This window comes from Falco biarmicus, chromosome Z (genome assembly GCF_023638135.1).
Source record: "Falco biarmicus isolate bFalBia1 chromosome Z, bFalBia1.pri, whole genome shotgun sequence".
Lineage (NCBI taxonomy): Eukaryota > Metazoa > Chordata > Aves > Falconiformes > Falconidae > Falco > Falco biarmicus.
Genome location: NC_079311.1, coordinates 67,228,510 through 67,248,263, shown reverse-complemented (window position 1 = coordinate 67,248,263; position 19,754 = coordinate 67,228,510). Strand labels below are relative to the sequence as shown.

The window sequence follows — 19,754 nt, the reverse complement described above, 5'->3', positions numbered from 1 at the left end:
GAGGTGGGAGGTGAAATGCAAAGAACACCAGAATGCACAATAATGAAATTTAAAAACAAAACAAAAAATAGTATTCTTTGCTGTAGCTACCAGCCCAGGGAGATTTTTGACTAGTTAAAACTGAATTCACAATGGATGTTTCATATTATGTAGTGATAATGTCTCTGATGGTTTCATGATAGGAAACTACTAGAGTTCTCAAATCTTAAGACTGCACTTTACGTCCAAATTTGAACTCAGCAGCTCAGACCTTAGGATATTTGCTTTCCAGATTACAGTATGAATTGGCCAAGGTGTTCCTGCTTCACTGCACTAATTACACTGCTGCTGTGTGAGTACTGTCCCAGCTCGCTGCTGGGCTGTGAACATCATGCTTCCTTGGGTCTTCGCAGCTTGAACTGGTAAGGGACCTTTCCACAAAACTGAGAAAAGGCACCCCAGCCACACATTTAACACAGATTAGACCCCTTCCTTACAAAAACTGAAGACGGTGAAACAAATGGTGCTGGTATTTGGGAATTCCACCTGGGCCTTACTTGCAAAATTTCTTAGTGAGTACTTTAAAGGAAGCTTTGTAAGGTTTTCAAATAGGCATAAAGCAGATGAGTACTGTTAATTTTCTTGTTTCTGACAGAATTCCTGAAAAACAGTAACTTTACAAAAATCACTTAAGTTGTATGCTTATCATTTATTTTGTAAAGATAGGTAACTTTTAGTGAATGTTAAAAATAAGGACTTTACTGAAGTGGCATTAGAAACACACAAAAAAAAATACAGAAAATTATTCCCAATGTGCAAGAGTAGCCTGAATTTTGGCTCTCGCTTAAGATATGGAAGACCCCGTGCTGAGCTGCAGGCTGAGGCTTTGCGTCAGCAAAACTACATTTTATAACTGTAAGCTCAAGAGTCACCTTTAGTGAATAATTCACCTAGATGTTCTTGAAATACTATGTTTAGCTTTGCAAGCCAGTTTGCTTATTGTGACTTATGTTAGGAGTATAGCATAAATAATCAGAAGTACAATCTGAATAAATTTTGTTTGAAAGAACATACGGTCACTGAACTGGAGGTGAGCTACAATATACTATTTATGTAATAGCATATACAAATATGAACTAATCGGGGGAATCAGTACAATGCTGTCTGGTGGGCTCTAGCTGCTAGTACTTTGTCTTCTTTCCTTTAAAGCTCCTTCCTGCCTGCTTGTTTTCCAACTGAGAAATAGTTTATTTAAGAACAGTTGCTTATGGTAGTAAAGGAGCAGAGTGTTGTCATAACTAAATTATTCTAAGCGGAATCAGATTATTTCAATTATATCAGCTATATTCAACCAGTTATCTCCTTTCTAAATGTAGAAAAACTAAAACTGCCTCTCCTTTTATTTGATAGTTTAAGGTCTAAAAACTCTGCTGTAGTCTTACTCTTAATTTAATTGATTTTTTTTTTTTTGCACATTTTTTAATCTGAAGATTGTGAAGTTCTTGGAGAATGCTTGAAAGTTGTGCACTGTAGAAAACTGCCTTACGGGTAGTAAAAAAATCTCAGACATTTGTGTGTAAGCAAAAGGTTTGCTTACATACACTTTGAATGGGTTCTAGAAAATACATTCCCTCTAAATCTTGCTGTGTTACAAGAAAAAGTATTCTACAATATCTGCTGTAAGTAATTAAGACTTTTTTTCCCCCACCTTGTTCAAGATAAGCCCACTGTGTATAATCTCCTTAATTTGAAGAATGTCATGACCACACTTAAGTCTCTGATGACTACTACTAGCAATGTCAATCTGTTTGTATGAAATCTATTGCTCTCCCTTGACTGCACCTACTTTTCTCCATTTAATATTCTTAATATTTCTTACTTTCGGTCATATGGAGAAGCTCTGAAGTGTAGACCCAGATATTTGGTTCCTCTTCTCTTTAATTTCATAGTATTTACCCAGACAACATTTACAAAACTAAGACATACTGTTACAGGAAAAAAACCGTACATGATTAATAATCAAATAATCATTTTGTCTTGCTCTTTGATTATTCCTTGGCAGAAAAAGTATACTAAGCATGAAATATCTATCTGTGCTGAAAGTGGGACTTAAGTGTTTTGACTGTTTCATTTTTAAATTTCTAAAATGTTGTTTACCTGTCCATGAAGAATGCAAGCTGAATGATTGGTATTTGTCACATGTTTGTCAAGAAAAACACCTCTCCGTTTTGAGGCTTGGCAGAGCACTGAGGTGCGAAATCTGAGATTTTTTGTTTTATTTTTAGTATTGTGGTTTAAAATAACAAAAGCACAGATCAGCAACTTTTGCCATAACTTTTACCATTAATTGCTTTTATAAATACAGTCTTTCTTTTGCAGAAGACGAATATGGATATGAAATTTGGGAATGTAATGCAGACTATAATGAAACTGTTTTAAGATGAGAAAGAAGAGTTAGTAAGCAGGAAGTTTTCTACTTACTAGTGTGAAGTCATGTTCCAATTTGTGGAGAGCACCTGGGATTTTTAGAAATCCAGTCAGTTATTCCTGTTTACTGTTCTATCACGTTCTCTCTGAACAAATCCAGGTGATGTTAGTTTAATGTGCTTGTGGGATGTGTTATGCCATTGTGTTTGTAGTAAGTCATGCAATCAGCATGGAATAGTATTGGGCATGCACAATATTGTTGGGAAAGTGGAGTGAGCCTTTGTGCAGTGGGATGACAGGGAAGTTCTCAAGGAGGCTTTGCGACAGCAGCAAATGTTTAGCTATCATGGCTGTTAAAGTAGTATCTCCTCAGCTGTGAAACACAAACTGATGAATAGAGTTTGCTGAAGCTAGCAGCGCTGGCGGATGTTGGACTGTTTAGGACTCTGAGAACACCTTTACATAATGACAGTCGGTAATCTAAAAAGTATTGTAATAGACTTATGTGGATTCCAGTATTGTGACAGTATCTCCTTCTGTTAGACCCACTTTTCAGCATATCGTTTTCTTCATTTCCAGTTTCTCTTCAGTGATTTCTGCAAAACTGCCTATGGAAGGAGATACTCTTAAGTAGAAGCTATCATGCAGTCATTATTATCGTTGAATCCTGTCTCCTTAAAATAGGGTTCTTTCAGTGCTTTTCTCACATCTTTATTAATCGTTCTGCAGGATGGTTAGGTGGGAGAGCATGTTACGGGTAACACCATGTTGTTCACAAATTACTGTGATAATGCAAAATGATTGTGAAACCTGAAAGAAAACTCTGTTCTGTGTAATACAGAGTTTCCTAAGGGCAGATATGCTTTTTTCCCCTTGTTATGTCTGTAGCTGTTAGAGAAATGTTGTCTGACCGCATTTAGTTCGTTTTGCTCCATTTTTCCACTGACAATTTGCATAGTAGATTCTGTTCTCTTGCATTTGTTTCAAAAACACCGTATTGAAGTGTAGAGACATAAATGTTCTCATCCTGACTTGCAGCCTAAGCAGCTGAGCACACTACATAAAAAGTCCCTTTCACGGCAGCTATTTTGTGGGTATTATGCAAGATGTTCTGTGCTTTGATATAACAGCTACTAAAGAAAGTGTATTGCAACATTAATTTATAGTGAAACTTTATGCACTTAGTCTTGTAAAACATGTTGGGGGTGGGGAAGAGAGCAAGCTGTTGTAAGCTCCAGAAAACTTCTCCTCCTTTCTAACAAGTGTAAACTATTGAGGTTAAGTAGGTGGGGCAACCGGAAGTAATTACTAAGGCCAGTGGCATTTTTGCGGTTTAATAAAGGCAGAAGCTAATTATTCAGTTTTTATTTAAGTGAAATGATGCCAGAAAGGAGGTTCCTGCAGGGCAGCTGCACTCCTTCAGTGTTACCCTAATTTACCACAGACACAACTGTCACAAACAGAACTTTTAAACTTGATATATAGCCACGAAAGTAAGGAGTCCTTTGTCTGGAATGCATGCAGAAGAACTCCTTTATACAAATCAACCGGCAGATGACGGACAATGATGAAAATTTGATTCTTTGAAGTCATAATGGTCATTGAAATGTGTGAAATTCTGGTATTGAAAAGAGAGCAGCTAGCAAGACTCTAAATCCTGGGTGGTTGCTGGAAGCTTGCTGGGAGGTTTTTCTGTGTTTTGACATCAACTTCCCATTGCTTGTTCCCTGTTTCCTTTATTAAAAAAAAAAAGAGGGAGGGGGATGCTAAACAGTAGATAGTTGGTAGTGGTTATGTACAGGTTTTGTCTACAGTGGAAAGAAATGTCCTAGGAGAAACATGACACCTTTATGCACACCTGACCCATTTGTTCAAAAACATTTGTTTTCAGAGATTCTTTCAATCATTGGTCTTTTTCCCTTGAATGATAGAATTCCGTTTATTGTCCCCTTTGGAATGTGTGCTATTGGTAGAGTACTTAAAAGAAGGAAATTCTCGTTTCCTTTAAAAGTCATCTTCATGCTGAATATTGCTTTCATTGACACTGCCTCCGTGAACCAGTTTTTCTCACTGCTGTATAGCACGTTTATAATTTCTTATTGCTCTTCCTAGAACAGCTTTACTTTCCACCGTGGCAAGCATTCATAGATAGCAGTGTAAGTTATAATAAAGAAAACCCCTTATCTTCATTTGTAAGCAATTTGATGTGATTTCTGCAGTTTAAAAAAAGTGTTTCATCCCTCTGAGCTTATTCCAGGAAGAGCCAAAATGTTTCAAAATGAGTATTTTGGGTTTTTTTGAATTACAAAGAAATTCAGAGGTTGCTATTAAAAGAAACAACACACTATGTATATTAAGAAAAATATAATGTCAGAATGCACCTTTTAGATGATAGCCTGCCTTAAAATGTGAAGCAGGATTGTTAATTTCTAGTAAAGCGAACCTGTACAGTTCAAATCTTAGGTCTTTTATATTGTCACCTTATTATTTAGAATTTTGAGTGCTGAACACCTCACTAATATTTTAATATGCTAATGTGGCAAAATTCAGTAAGGAACACTTTAGGGAAAAGAAAAAAAAAAAAAAAAGAGATAGTAATGTGAAACCAGCTGTCAAAAAATCTTTGTTTTGGAAAGTTGGTTCACAGGTAGTTTCAATGAGAACTTGAACTCAGAACAAAGCACTGAAGACACAGTAAAGAGTTCAACCCAGTGCAGCATAGTTCTTTTCAAGTATTATATTGTTTTAATGGCATCTTGGAGTGGGAGCTTTAGCCCATTGAAATGTCGCTTAAAGGACAGGTTCTTCTGTCACTTGCTGGAGCTGTGTGGATGAAATGATCACAATAGAGTGTTGTAATGCATTTTAAAAGTGTGAGAAATCAGTTTGTCTAGACTAAGAGTGCGCCTACAGGGAATAGGAATTTTAGAGCTTCTGTGCTCTTTAGGTGTCAAGTATGTGATAGATGCCAAGCCTTTTTATTCCATATCTTTGGCAACAGCTCAGCTATGCTACAGTACCTTACATGTCTACAGCAAGCATAACCAGTGATTTTATGTCAGGACAACTTGGGTTTCAGAAACCAGAAACTCATTGTCCTAACAACTGTCTGTTCAATTGCCAGCTTTAAAACAGGGAAGATATCAATAAACGATTGCTAGATTCCCAGAAGGCATGGAAACTTTAGCTATAATGAATCAAAGTGTGAAGAGCTAGCAACACCATGTAGATATTTTAGTTTTCAACTTGAAAAGATTTTTTTAATGGGATGAATCCTGTACTATTAGTGAAATAACTTTGATTTGGAGCCAACTGAGTGCCCAAAAAACCATGGCTTGAAGGAACTTACGGTTTGTCTGGGGTTTTGGTTTTATTTTCATTCAGATGAACAAGTCTAGGCATTTCTTTTCTATGGTTGCCTCATAAATACAGCATTTGCTGCTTTTTAATGCTCTCTTTAGATTGTGTTCTGTGTACACTAATAGGTAGTATTTTTATGGTTCTCTGGTGTGGAGGCTTCAAAAGAGGAAATTATATATGTCGGTAATGTTATTTCATGTAGTATCTTATTTTAATAATTCCAGATAATTCTGGAAGAATTCAAAACCCTCTAAATCTGAAGCATGAATTGCTGAGAATAATAGTAGTTAAGAATACCATTATTCTGAGCTACTTTGAAGCTTGCACATTTGGAGGTATTCGATAACAAACCTAGAATTTTTGCCTGTAGCAGATAGAGGGGGGAAAAAACAAAATTTTTGTGAATATTCGTATGTTTTCTAGATATGCATGCTTGTTTAATACAGAAATAAAGGCTAATATAGTAGCCTGTTCCTATAAACAGGCAAGCTGAAACATTGAACCCCTGCCAAACTTTACTGCAGGTAAAACCCCCTTTTTTGTTAAAGAAAGCACTTTGCCAATTCAAATAAGAAAACTTTAAGCTATTTCCTTCCAAAACTGTGGTTTAAGCTTCAGCAGTCAGAAATGCCAGTCTGTCAGGAGATATTTTACATACATGTTGCAACATTGCAGTGACTATTCACGTTTCTCTTTCGTATCACTGCTAGACTCATTAAAAATAAACATTACTCGGTCCTAATGAAAGCATTTATAATGGAATTGTTAAGATATTTTGACGCTTTCTTTTGGTAGTCTTTGTAGAAATGTCAGACATTGAAAAATTAAACGTGCATGCTTGTTTGTTTCTCCTGCTGTTCTAATTGCAAATACAAGTCACATGCTTTAAACTTGCTCTGTTTTGTAGTTTAGAGAGACTATCTCCCAAAATCTATTTTCTGAAGTAAAACAAAAAAATGACACTTGCCTCATTTCAAAGGATGATCTGGTGACAGCACCAAGAGCTTTCAAGTTTGCCACAAAACAAAATCCCAGAAAGTTAGTAGCTGCAGACATTTAAAAGTGACAGTGTTTTATTTAAACTTGTTTGGCTTTTAATTCAAGTCATGGCAGTCCTGGTGAGACGAGTTCAGTATGTCCAACGTTTTGCTGCACTTTTTTTGACTTTTGCCAGTTTACTATTTGTTCCTGGAGGGAGAAGGGAAGCGAAGGGCAAGAAAGGAGACCGAGGAGCTCCCACTGGCCTTTTAAGTATGTAAGGAACAGGAGCAGTTTAGCATTCTTAGAGATGGATTTGATGTTTGATTTCACCCTTTACTCTACTAGGGTGAAATGACAGGTTAATTTTATGTAATTACTGTTTAGTTTTTAGCAAGAAAGTTCACTTTGATTATACCAGATGCTGCTGAGGGTAATTTTTCACAGCAGTTCTTGTGAAGTTTTTCCCTATCTTATTCTTTGTTAGTCAGTTAATATTTTATGCTGGTTTTGTGATCCTTCAATTTTAATCTTTGTTAAGTTTATTTGTTGAGTCACAAGCCAAGCCTTAATAGAGGAGGGCATCCTACTACTGACTGTGTGCAATGTTACGAGCCCTTTTGTGTCTTTGAAGGTTGGAATCCCTTGAATCCTTTTGCCCTTCACAAAAATGCTGATGAATGTTACCAGTATCAATGTTCCTCTCTTAATCGTGAATATCAAGAGAAGAATTGACTGTAAAAAGCTGATACTCGTAGCTTGAAACAAAAGGGAGTCAATTTTATAGAATAACTAATGGTTAGAGAATTAAGAGAACTGGATTCTAGTACCTGCTCTGCAGTCTCAGTCAACAGAATATTGTGCAGAAGAGAACCTCCTGCCTCTTCTTCCTTCATGCTAAGCATAGCTTCTGGGGTCAGTGTGGATGTCGGTGCCTCTTAATAACATACAGACTTCTGTCTGAGTGAAAGAGCTTACGCTGTGGCACGTAGTAGGCTAGCTAGGAATTTGGTAAATAGCCCTGCTCCTATGAAATTCAGGCTCCTAATGTTAATGTAAAATTCCAGGATTTGTCATTTCAGTCTGTGCTCCAGTATTTTCTTTAAGGGTGAAAGAAGAGTTGACACATCTCCACATTTACTTTAACTGGTGCCAGTTGGAGCAGTCCTGACTTCGCAGTTGTGGTCAGAGGATGGGAGGGAATGTCCTGTCCCTTCTCTGACACTAGCAGTTCCGTAGCAGGGAAATGAGTATGTTCAGGTAGCTGATCCATGCAAAATTTTAATTCAGCCAGGGGAAGTAGGGTGATAGCAGCCCCAGCATCTATCAGCTTCACTTTTTTTACAACTGGACTCGTAACATACTTGTTTGAAATTTTTTTTCTTTATTTGGAACTTTAGAAATTAAGCATGAAATTATGTAAAAAATTAAGCATGAAATTATGTAAAAAGCGTAAGCAGTGTTATTTTACAAGCCTTTTACATGAACCCTTTTTTAACAAGTTCCCTTGTGTTTTTCATAGGATATCACTGCTTTAACTGGTGTTCCAGATGAGCACATCAAAACCAGAAAAGTTCACATTTTTGTTCCAGCGCGTAATGCAATGCAGGCAGGAGTTAACAATACAAAGAAATGGAAGATGGAATTTGATAACAGAGAGCGCTGGGAGAACCCTTTAATGGGCTGGGCATCTACGTGAGTAGTTACTGAATGGGAAATATTTTTCTTCTATATTTGGCTCTTACGGTTCATATAAATGTTAAGTTTGAACTATCCTTCCTACCTGTAAATCTACTTGTGTTTTAACAGTTCTTACGGCAAGTGCTTGGGTTATTTAGTCATGTGATTAATGATCTGTTATGTTTAAAAGATTTTAGCTCCCAGCATCATCTGGAAGAGTTTGAAAAAAGTGTTAACAACAAGAAATGTGAACAATTACATTTGCAGTGATGTTACTGTATGGCAGCATCAGGGAAAGAAGATTATTTGTTAGCTGAAGCAGTAAATCCTCCTCAGCTGTACAGTTGGGTCTTTTAAATTTGGTTAAACATAAAATCTGAATTATTTTTTTTTTACATAATTTTATAAATATCCTGAAGATCTGAAATGGAGCCATACCTAATTTAAAAAAAACCAAACCAAACATATTTAAAATATTACACTGCTTGTTTCAGTGTTGCTAATATTAGCAGTAAAAACTCTTAAATATGCCAGAACTCAGAAAACTACTAATCTTAGCTAAAAATGCTATAATTTGGAGCCATAAGTACAATTTGGATGCAGCTAATTTTTAATTCTTTTTTCCTTATATAAAGGTACTACCTACATTTTACAGTGTACTTAGAATTCCTGTAAACTGTGAGGGCTACACTAGTAATTCTTCTGACAGTGTTGTGGTTTTGATTTGAAGCTGTTTTGTTTGAGGCATATTCAGAAAAGTTAATTATTCTACATAAACAAAAAATAGCCACTAGAGAATATTGTTTAAACTTCAGAAAGGATACAACATGTATTGAAAATTTCTGTCTGCAATCATATTAGTGCTTACAATGAAAGAATACAAAATTACATGAAAAAAAACTTAAAACTTTAATTATTAAATAATTTGAGGACATTTTTTGATACATTCTAAGTCCAGTCACAGAACGTTTTTTTTTAATATATTTTTTTTTTACTTTTTAAACATATTTATAAAATAAATGTATCCAGAAATATTCAGAATAATGCTGAAATCAAGTCTTCCTGTTATGTTGGTTTCCTGTAAAAAACTGAAAAGACTCACAACCTGGAACATCTCAGTTGTATCAGTATTGCAAAGTACTAGGGAAGCCAAGCTCAACTGTCATTAGACGTGAAAAAATACTGAATACGAATTAACTTACTAATTGTATTTAAACAGTCTGTTAAAATAGCTGTTCTAAAACTATAAGCGTTTATATAACAATGACCTCATTTCAAGCATGTCTTGGGGGTTTTTCACCATTTCATCTTAAGCGTATTTAAATTGTTGTTTCAGAGGATAAGAGTTCAGTGATTTAATACATGTATGCCTTGGGTGACTCACCTGCTGAAGATGGCTACATTTAACAAGTAATGACCAGGTTGTTGTTTCATGGGGCCTAAATTAATGAAGTAATAGACTGTTGACCAGCAATACACCTTTCCCTCCCGACTTGTGTGCCCCCTAAGTGTCTAGCCACTGAAGTATGGTGGTGTAAACACCACTGCACAGATGTAACATTTTAGCAGGTGCTACTAAAATCTGCTTTGGTTCAGTTTGAATTTTAACTTTTCTTCTGATCTCCTTTTGCTTTTCAGCTGTCTTTAACCTCCCCAGACAAATTATTTTATGTGTGGGATTTTGCATCATCTCAGCCAAAACAAATGCTTTTAACCTTTCTAACAGTTATAACCATTTGTGCTAAATAAATGACCTAGAAAAATGAGCCCTGGTATTAAGGGCTTACCTGTATGTTAAATTGTCCTGGAGTGATCTTACTGTGGGAATTTAAAAAAGGAATGACTGTTTTGAACTAATCCATCTCTGCATGTGGTTTTATTTTGGAGTAGGGAAAGAAATATTTCCTGTGTAAGCAAACTCCAGGTAGGTCAAAAGCAAGTGCTGTGTTGAGAATTGACACAGCTAGGTTAAGAGCTTTTTAAACTAGTTTGTATCTGTTCATTTTTAAGGGATTTTTGCAAAAACTATTAGTGGTCATTCTGGTAATTTCAAATTACCATTGAACACTGAGAAATACCTAAGAAGAGTTTCTTCTCTTCAGATTTAATTTCTGCAAAGAACAATTCTTAGAAGTTTTCCCATTCACTCTTGAATAATGTAATGGGATTAGTGATTTAGAGCCCTTTAGAGTCTGGAGATTAGATCCCTTTTCCTCTGAACTCAATGTACTTGCTTACCTGTAGGTCTTTGCTATACTTGTATCATTTTACAGTCTCATTTGCTTTTTTTGTTGCATTTGTTGTTTCTTGGATATAGGTTTCTGTGGAAATAATCCAGCATTAGATCAAAATAAAATGGACTCATGGATTTATTTTTTTTTTAATTAGGCAGTTTCATTACGGGAATGCCTATGGATAGTTCTTGAGTACGTCTTTTAGTATAAAGCTGTAAATGAAGGAACATGGGAAATACATGGTTTCAATTGTACAAGATGTCATAAGAGAACGAAACTTGGAATCTCTGTGACTGATAAGACAGTTTAGGGCAGTCATTGCACATCCTGCAGCACTGCTGTTGCTGACGCTATCAGGATGTGATGCTGGCCATCCAGAACTCCAGTTTGCTTACAGATTATCCAAACTTAAACACGTGGATAGCTCATTTATGGGAAGAAATCAAAAATCTGTATTTAGGTTGAATGAAAGATGATCCCATATGAAAACAGAACAAATAATTTCTGCACAATCCTCATATTCAAACTACCTCTGTCCTGTAAGGTTTTCACCAGACTTGCAGTACTGAACAGGCAGTGGTCCCTCACTACACATAAGACTTAAACTTCTTTGTTTCCACTTAGTAGTGTTGAGAAGAGTTTTACAACCCCAGCTGTGGAAGAGAAGGACAAAAAGCAAAAGTTGTCACGATATTGCAGTTTGGGTCACTTGATTCTCCACTGTTCATGTCATGGACTATTTCTTAGTTCCTAATTCTCCTTACTGCTCTGTAAGAGAAATCTTTAAATGTCTTCAAGAGAACCCATCTTAATGGCTTGTGAAAGTGTAATTTCTGCCTGTATGCTGTTTTTTTGTTGTTGTTGGGGTTTTTTTGGTTTTGTTTTTTTGTTGTTTGTGTTTGTTGTGTTTTGTTTTTTTTTTCTTGGGGAATATATTGGATATATAGTGAACTCCATTTTCCCATGTGTACATCAGATAAAATTACATTGTTGTCTTTGCTGGAAGCTAGATTTCCCCTTTTTCCCTCCCCCTCCTCCAGTCACAGGCTTTGTCCTTTATTGTAGAGAGTTCAGTGTAGCTTTGGTTGCTTTTTCTCTTCATTTACCTTCTAGCTTCAGAGAGAGAACAGTTGAGAGGCAGCTCCTTCAGTAATCCGTTGCAGTTTGGTTTTGTCTTCCCAGTTGTCTCCCAGGCTCATGTGCAGTGTTGTTTCAGGGAAGCATTATCTAATCATTGTGCTGCTACAACCAGTATCTTATTTTCTAGAAGTTTTGTAGGTTAATTTTTAGAGCCTATTTTTTTCATCACTTGTCACTGTTCGTAAATTGAGCTTTTGTAACAACAAATGCAGTGTATTTTTTAAACTGAGTTTTCAGTTTGTTTCAGAAAGGTTTTTGCTGTTTGATTTCTTTCAGAAATGCAGGTGAGGAATAGCTGATCATTTAAAACTAACCACTGTGTAGTTAGTTAGCTAGCAGTTTGTGGTTTTGAACTTTCTGTTCAGTGGTGGCCTGCGGTCAGTGTGCTGCACTGGAATAATTTGTGGAGGTCATGTGACCTCAGCCAAGCTGAACTCCTGAGTTTCTGTAATGTACTTTTCAGTCTCTTATTGATTCCTGTTCTGCTCACTTTTGATATTCTGCTCTTTTCTGTATAACATTATTTTTCTCCTAGCTGCTCTACAGACTCCAGGTCTCCTTGAAATGTTCAAAACTACCTTAAGCCTCCTGACCTTCCAAAAAGAGAGGCACTACAAAGCTTTAAAAAGAAAAAGATTGTTGCAGAGCAGATATTATAACCTCAGCAGGTGGTTAGATATATTTGTCTAATAAAAAACTTAACACAATAATTTCTGCAAGGAGTTAGGAGGGGAGGTTAACAGACTGAAAGGATGAAACAATACCCTACAGAAAAAAAGGTTAATCCCAGAAATAATTAAAGAGATTTTGAATGCCTTGTGAGGTGGCGTACATACAGCATTTGACTAGCATTTGAGATACAGATAGAGTTATTTTTTATTTCAAATGTGCTTAAAATTTGTCATGTGATTTTCTTACAGCGCTGATCCTTTATCCAACATGGTTCTTACTTTCTCTACTAAAGAAGATGCCATTGCCTTTGCTGAAAAAAATGGTACGTTATGTATTGTACAGGTTGGGTGTGAGTGATTCAACTTTCTATAGGCAATCTTGATTTCGAAGTATTAACAACAGAAAAAGTACAGGATAAAGTATCTTCCCTCTGTTCCGCAAAATCTGCAGACCATTAGTGCTCTGCTTGAGGAGGAGGAAAATGGGGCCGAATGTTTCCAAGGGCACTGAAGGCATGAATCTAGGCCTTTCACTTCCTGGATAAGTGTTCCAGCCTGTTAGCATTACTATTGCAAAAATAAAGCAAGTATCTGTGTTTTGAATAAGAACTGAGCCTTGCTTAACTCTCGGAGGAAAATCAATATTAATACTTCAAAACTATCCCAAGCTGCAGGTCCCAGCTATATGGCAGTTAAATTTTTGCATGAAGGCTTGACATGAGCATCTGAATTCTAGTTAAGGAAAGACTGTCAGAACCCTTGTAAGTGTTTGATAATCAGAAAAACTAAAATTAAGTGACTACCAAGTAATTATGTTGGACTTTAGTTTTGGCCATGTTGCAGAATGGATTTATCATTGAATCAGAGTATCTCATGTTGGAAGGGAGCATAAGGATCATCAAGTCCAACTCCCTGCTCATCGCAGGGCTACCTAAAACTAAACCATATGACTAAGAGTGTGTTCTAGATGCTTCTTGAACTCTTGATAGGCCTGTTGCCATGACGACTTCCCTGAGGAGCCTGTTCCAGTGACTGACCACCCTCTTGGTGAAGAAGCTTTTCTAATGTCCAGTCTGAACTTCCCCTGACACAGCTTCATTCTATTTCCTTGTCTCTTGTCACGGGTCACCAGTCGAGAGGAGATCAGCAGCTCCCCCTCAACTGCTCCCCTTGAGGAGGTTGTAGATCGAGGAAGTTACATGTTACTTACAAAGTACAGTACTAAAGTCTAAACATTTACACTTGATGATCATATTTGAGAAAGAGAGTAAAGCCAGTATCATTACTTAAATAATTTTAGTACTAATAGTGTAGCAGAAGGACTGTATCTGTAAACTTACTTGGTTATTCAGACTTGCATTTTCTGACAGAATTACGTACGCATAATCTCAGCCTTTTGAATATTCAGCAGTCATTCTATGTGTTGGTATGAATTTTTCACTGCAATTTTTTTTTTTTTTAAATCAGTTCAGTTTTCCTTAAAGAGCTAGGCTTGATGCTTAGTGCTTATGGATGTGAGGGAGATTAATTGCACTGAGTTAAAGGCAGGAATAATGCACATGGAGTGCAAACTTGTTCAGAAGTCTTCTTACCTGTGGTCTACAGCTTTCAACTATATTTAGTCTGGGGTAGACAGGTAGTGAAGTTTTTTGGTCAGGCCAAATCGTGCAAAGTTGTTAGAAGGCTTAAGCTGTACACCCAAACAGGGTAAGTCCATTAGCTTCTACAATTAAGAATCTAAATCATTTAATGTGCAATTTATTTGCACTTTTTAATGATAAAAGCTAGTATTGAATTCCTCTGTTCCTCTTTAAATGGATTTTTTTAAACTTAATAGTCTTAATTTTACTGAAAATTAAATTGTATTCACTAAGAAATTAGTAGGATCATCATGTTTGTATTGGATATACCAGTCACTGTGCAATTCCAATAGTATTTTGTAATCTTTTGTGAAGAAATAAATTTTGGAGAATCTGCTGTTGCTTTACTTATGCTTCTTTGTGTTTAGTATTGTTCACACTATTTCCACTTATTGGGAAATTCAGACTATAAGAAAAAAAAAAAGAATCCTGGCCTATGTATCACTATGTTAATGAGCTACTTATAACATGTCCAAAGATATGACATATTTTGTCCTTTTGAAATGCAGATTCAGGTAAAATACTTTATTTGTTCAGTGCAGAAAATTTATGCCTTCACTGAATTAGTAATGAATCTCCATTGCACAGGAAAACTGCAGAGAAATTCTGCCAACTAAACTAAGTATTAATATCATTAGTTCAATATTCACTTACCTAGCACCCTTACTTGTACCATAGTCGAGATGCACCAAACCTTTCTGCAGATACTGGCTTGCCTAAATTATTATTCCATTTTTATATAAGGTGGCTTAGTTTTATGCATATGATATGTGCATAGTATTTTCTATAGTAATAGCTGCAGTATCAGATGTAGCTGGAAATAAAAATCACAGTATTTAGTTCTGCTTTTGGAAAAAAATGAGAAACAGGCACACATTTACAGTAGAACTTAGGTTCTAAACTGATGTGCTATTGAAACATGTCTAAATCTAAGAACACAAATATTTACCTCTGTCCTTCCTGTATGAACCACCCAAGTTTTCCGTTACAAAATTTCTTAAGAACCTCAAGTTCAATTTCTGCAAATCCTAGGTATTTCAGGTATTTTGATATGATTGGGAAACCTAAGAGTTCTTTCTCACCTAAGAACTTCAGGAATGTGAGGCAAACAATCTTTTTATGCCTGCTCCATCTGATGGTTTTTTTAATGTAGGAGTAACAGCACTGAATACAGTAATGGGAGAGATCTCTGTCCAAAATATGTTAGCTGACGATAGTCTGAAGACAAGGCAAGGAGGAACCCCTTTTAACTGAATGAAATTAAAACTATAGCCTGTCGGCCTAAATCCTTTTTTGTCCTGTCACCAAGGTCGTTCTTTAAAAACATACAGCTTTAGTAACAAGTATGTAGAGTTTTTCTACTCCACAATAACCTTTAGTCAGATAGTGAGGGTGTACTTCCAGAGACAATTAAATCTGCTTTTCATCTACTTGGCTTGTATGCCAGGGTTCTGGGCAAGAACAACCTCCCCCACTGTTGTGGTATTTTTATAAAAGTGACCTCTGCTCTCTGTCATGAACAACTGAAGGTGCCTAACTCAAAGAGACTGTTCCAGAGTGTAAAACCTTATCACATACTGTAGCCTTTTGCAATCCAAAGTTAGACGTAACTAACATTGTGGATTTTGGATAGCTATAGCAGCCCAAGTCATTGTGCTGGCTGTTGTGAATCTCTTTTGGAGGCACTCAGCTCCTTTCGATCTAGTCTATAAAAAGATGAAGCAATAACTTGGGGCTACAGATCCATTCCAGAAGCCAGTGTCTCAAAGTTAGGTGTTACAATGCTAAATGTTGCAATACCAATGTCTGTCTCTGGATCTAGTTCTGGCTGTTTACTCAAGCTTATATTTTTAATTGGAACAGAAGGCAAAAGCCAGTGCTCGCTCAGATGGAAAGAGCATGTTTTTAAAACCTCTATTCCAGTATTTCTTGCAAAGAATAGTTAACTTGGAAATGAATGTTGATCCAGCCTAATAAACATGAAGAAAATGTTTGTGTGACATTTTTGAATACACAAAATTGAGGCATGGTGACAAGACAACTTGTGTATGTTACAAATCATGTTTTGACATGTAGGTGTATCTTGAGTGTTTTCTGTGGACATAAATGTAAAAATTCATATATATGTTAAAACTTTTAAGAACTCTACAAGTTTTTATTTTAAAACTAAGGAAGAAAAGTATCATCTTATTAGTAACAGTTAAAACTGCATACTTAACCACATCTAGCTTCAACTCAAGTATCTCAACTTTGAGTGAAGTGTTGCAGCTAAAGACACCAAACTCTGGAATACTGAGTGCTGCCCTGGCACCTTTCCAGGCACCTGGAAGCTGCAACCAATTTGCATTTTGATTTACATAAACACTAATGTCTCCACCTCCTCTTTTTGACATTTTTTAGCATTTCTCTCGCTTAACTATCACATAATTTACTTGTCTTCTATCACTTCATTCTCTTTTCTTTTACCCCTGATTTTTTACTTACAAAAATGTTAAGTATTAAACTCCTTCTAATGCTGAAGATTTTTCTTTGGTCTTACTTTCTTTCGGCCTCTCACCCTTCTTTTTTCTCTAGCTTTCCAAGGTCTCCATTCTCTGCCAACCTTTGGGATTGATCTTCTGTATGCTACTTTTTTTCCATGTTTCCTTATCTTATTTTAATTTCCTGTCCCAGCACACACAGAGCCTTAGTGTTTCTGTGATTCTCTGGAGTTTTGTAGCCATGAACTTGCAGGACAGTCAGCGTTCCCTGTTGAGCTTTTCATTGATGACTGTCAAGTTTTTTGCAGTAGTAAAGAAAATGGGGCTACGTAGTATGGAGAGGTCTTAGCAACTGGGAGAACGGGCTTATGTCACATCTATGATACTTCTGCTGCCCACTACATAGGAATAAACTAGTGGATGCCTACGTGGAGAAAAAGATATTAAAGTTAAAAGGTTTTAAGTTGCATTGGCTCAATGTTATATGCTGAGAATATTTAGAATTCTCTTTTGTTTCTTGTCTCCTCCCACCATTCCCCCTGTAACCTCCAGGCTGGAGCTATGATGTTGAAGAGAAGAAGGTTCCAAAACCTAAATTCAAGTCTTATGGTGCAAACTTTTCTTGGAACAAGAGAACGAGGGTGTCTACAAAATAGGTTGGCATTGGCTGCCTGACTGCAAATAAAGTCAGCTGTGCTGTATTTATAGTCCATGTATAATACATCTCTTAATCTCCTAATAAATTTGACCTTTAAACTACAGATGCATCTTGTGATGTCTATTTAAAATGTTTTTGATGTCTCCAATTGAACCTGTTACAAACCTCCCTATAAATAGAAGAGATTTGAAGTGTTCATACTTCTAAAAAATTGCTGTACTAGGAAACTATCTAAAGGAATGTTTGAAATCAGCTGCAACTTTAAAGATTATGATTGCTTTTCAATGGTAATTTTATATTGACTGTCTTGTTTAAACTTAACCAGCCTTGCATATATAAGTTCTCTCAATAGAAGCTAGGATTTTTTCTTGCTCTATACAAAAGAAGTTGTCAATTGAAGACCAAAGTATGATATCTAAAACTTAGCATATGAGTAAAATGTGTATTATATAACTTCCTTTCTGTCCTAATTAATATTGTCATTATTCCAGAAAGATTTATGACTAGAATAGAAAGCACTGATTTTTATGTTTGATATGGGGGAGGTTTAAACCAAAAGATTGGGATTGCAATTGTTTGTCTGTGACATTCTTCAAAAGTGAAACTAAGACAGTTTTCACAGATTGTCAGAATAGTGTCAAATAGCGTATATGATTATAATGCTATTTTTTAATTGCTAGTTACATCTTTATCTGCGTTGAAGTTTCCTGTTGCCTAACAGAGAGATGGTGATAGTATCTTAGCCTTCACACCAAATATGTAGCCTAAACTCAGTTTGTCTATGTGACATTAAATTGTTAATTTTAGTAATGCACAATATTCTGTTTGGAATCCTTGGTTACGTATCTATGGCATTTGATATATTCACTTTAACTTTTACTTAATAAATTGAGGTGTCAACACATGATCAGTGGAATCTGTTACAAACTGGGGGAAGGTACACCTCTTTCTATGCAACTGAGAGTTTTATCCCAACAGTTACAGAAGAAACAGGAGACTGCTCTCTCAATATAGATCTAAAGAATGGTGTAAGTCCTATAGCTGATTTCTAGCTGAAAGAAGGCATAAAACTACCTTGTGTTGCCCAGATTTGATTATATTCTTGTTTCAGTTTTAACCAGCTGCCCTATATGCTGGCTAACATTTCTTTAAAGCATTGTTTTTGACCCAGTTTCAGTGTAATCAGCCAGTTGGCTGATGTCGCTATTTTCCTATTGCAGACAAGAACTGTTATTCATCTTCCTATTGAGTTTTGAGTGCTGCATTGTGCAGTGGAGCCTAAGGTCCTCCAGGAACGCCAAAGTGCACCAAACTGGAATCTTCACAGACCAGATTCTGCTGCATCTCTTTGTATTCCAGCTGAGCTTAATGTGCTGATCTTACTAAGGAGACAGTAGTTAAGAAAAGCCATTTGGTGGAGGTTTTTTTCTTCTGTCTTTTACAGGTGAAGAGCAGCAAGATCTTAATTTAATGGTCTTCAAGCTTTATAAGAATGTCAATATTAAATTGAAAAATGCTGGGTTATCTAATGTGGCAGGTGCACAGTTCCGTTTTTTAAGTTATGTAGTCCAGGGAAGTACACTGATAATGTTAGATACCTAACATTACCTTTGGACACCTAATATATGAAGCTGCTCTAAACTCATAACTAGAATCAGTTTCACATAGACAACAGCTTCTTTTGGTTTTGTTTCTGCTACTAAGATAATGAAAATATTCCAAGGTGAATTTAAGTCCCCTTCCCACGGAAGAAAGCTTTTTTTCATAATGCAGATGTTCATTGTGATTCTGTAGTGCACACCGCACCCTAGGTCCTTAAGTCATGTATGAGCCCAGATCTTCTTTTCCTCTGATCACTTTCCTAGGACTTGGGTTTTTTCCTCCTGATAGATGGCTTCTTAAGAATGGAAGAGCTGATCATCATCGCTGTACTCTTTGAACCCTAGAAGTGGAGTGCAAGAGCTTGCAGAGGACCAGCAGCAACAGGAATATATTTTAAAGATCAAAAAATCTTCTAGACCCTCAGCTTCATTACCCTTTCATTAACTTACCAGAATACTACAGCAGTAGGCTGGAACTCAAGTTGTACAAGATAGTCTGACTGTCTTCAGTTAAGTACCTTCAGAAGTGAGTGTTTCATTGGTGAGCTTCTGTCTACTCTGCAGGGTATTATGACAGGTAATACTACTCCCAAATCTAGAATAGGTAAAAACAAAAGGCGCAGCAGGTAAACTACCATAATCGGTTCTTTTAGTATCCACAGCCATTGATCTGAAAATGGAGATCTAGAGATTTTGAGGACTCAAGGCTAATACAAATGCTGAAATAGATTACAGATTCATCTTGGTGGTAGGCGTAGCTGTACTGCATCCTGCTAAACAAAGCTTTTAATGGGAGTAATGTTTCAAACCTATGGAAGTGTCAGAAGCATTAATGAGAAAACAAAAAGTTTAATGCTCCCAAGCAGATAGAACACATTGTTTACTCAGTGGGATTTACATGAATCT

At 36.3% G+C, this 19,754-nt stretch overlaps 1 protein-coding gene across 1 annotated transcript in view; it reads left to right on the top strand.

Moving 5' to 3' along the window:
• Positions 1-17,350, top strand: part of NDUFS4 (NADH:ubiquinone oxidoreductase subunit S4) — a 48,265-nt gene extending 30,915 nt beyond the window's left edge. The window contains exons 3-5 of the mRNA XM_056325179.1: positions 8,267-8,439; positions 12,719-12,792; positions 17,142-17,350. Of these exons, the coding sequence (XP_056181154.1) occupies positions 8,267-8,439; positions 12,719-12,792; positions 17,142-17,245 (351 nt within the window). The 3' untranslated portion in view covers positions 17,246-17,350. The remainder of the gene's footprint in view (positions 1-8,266; positions 8,440-12,718; positions 12,793-17,141) is intronic.
• Positions 17,351-19,754: the final 2,404 nt, after the last annotated feature.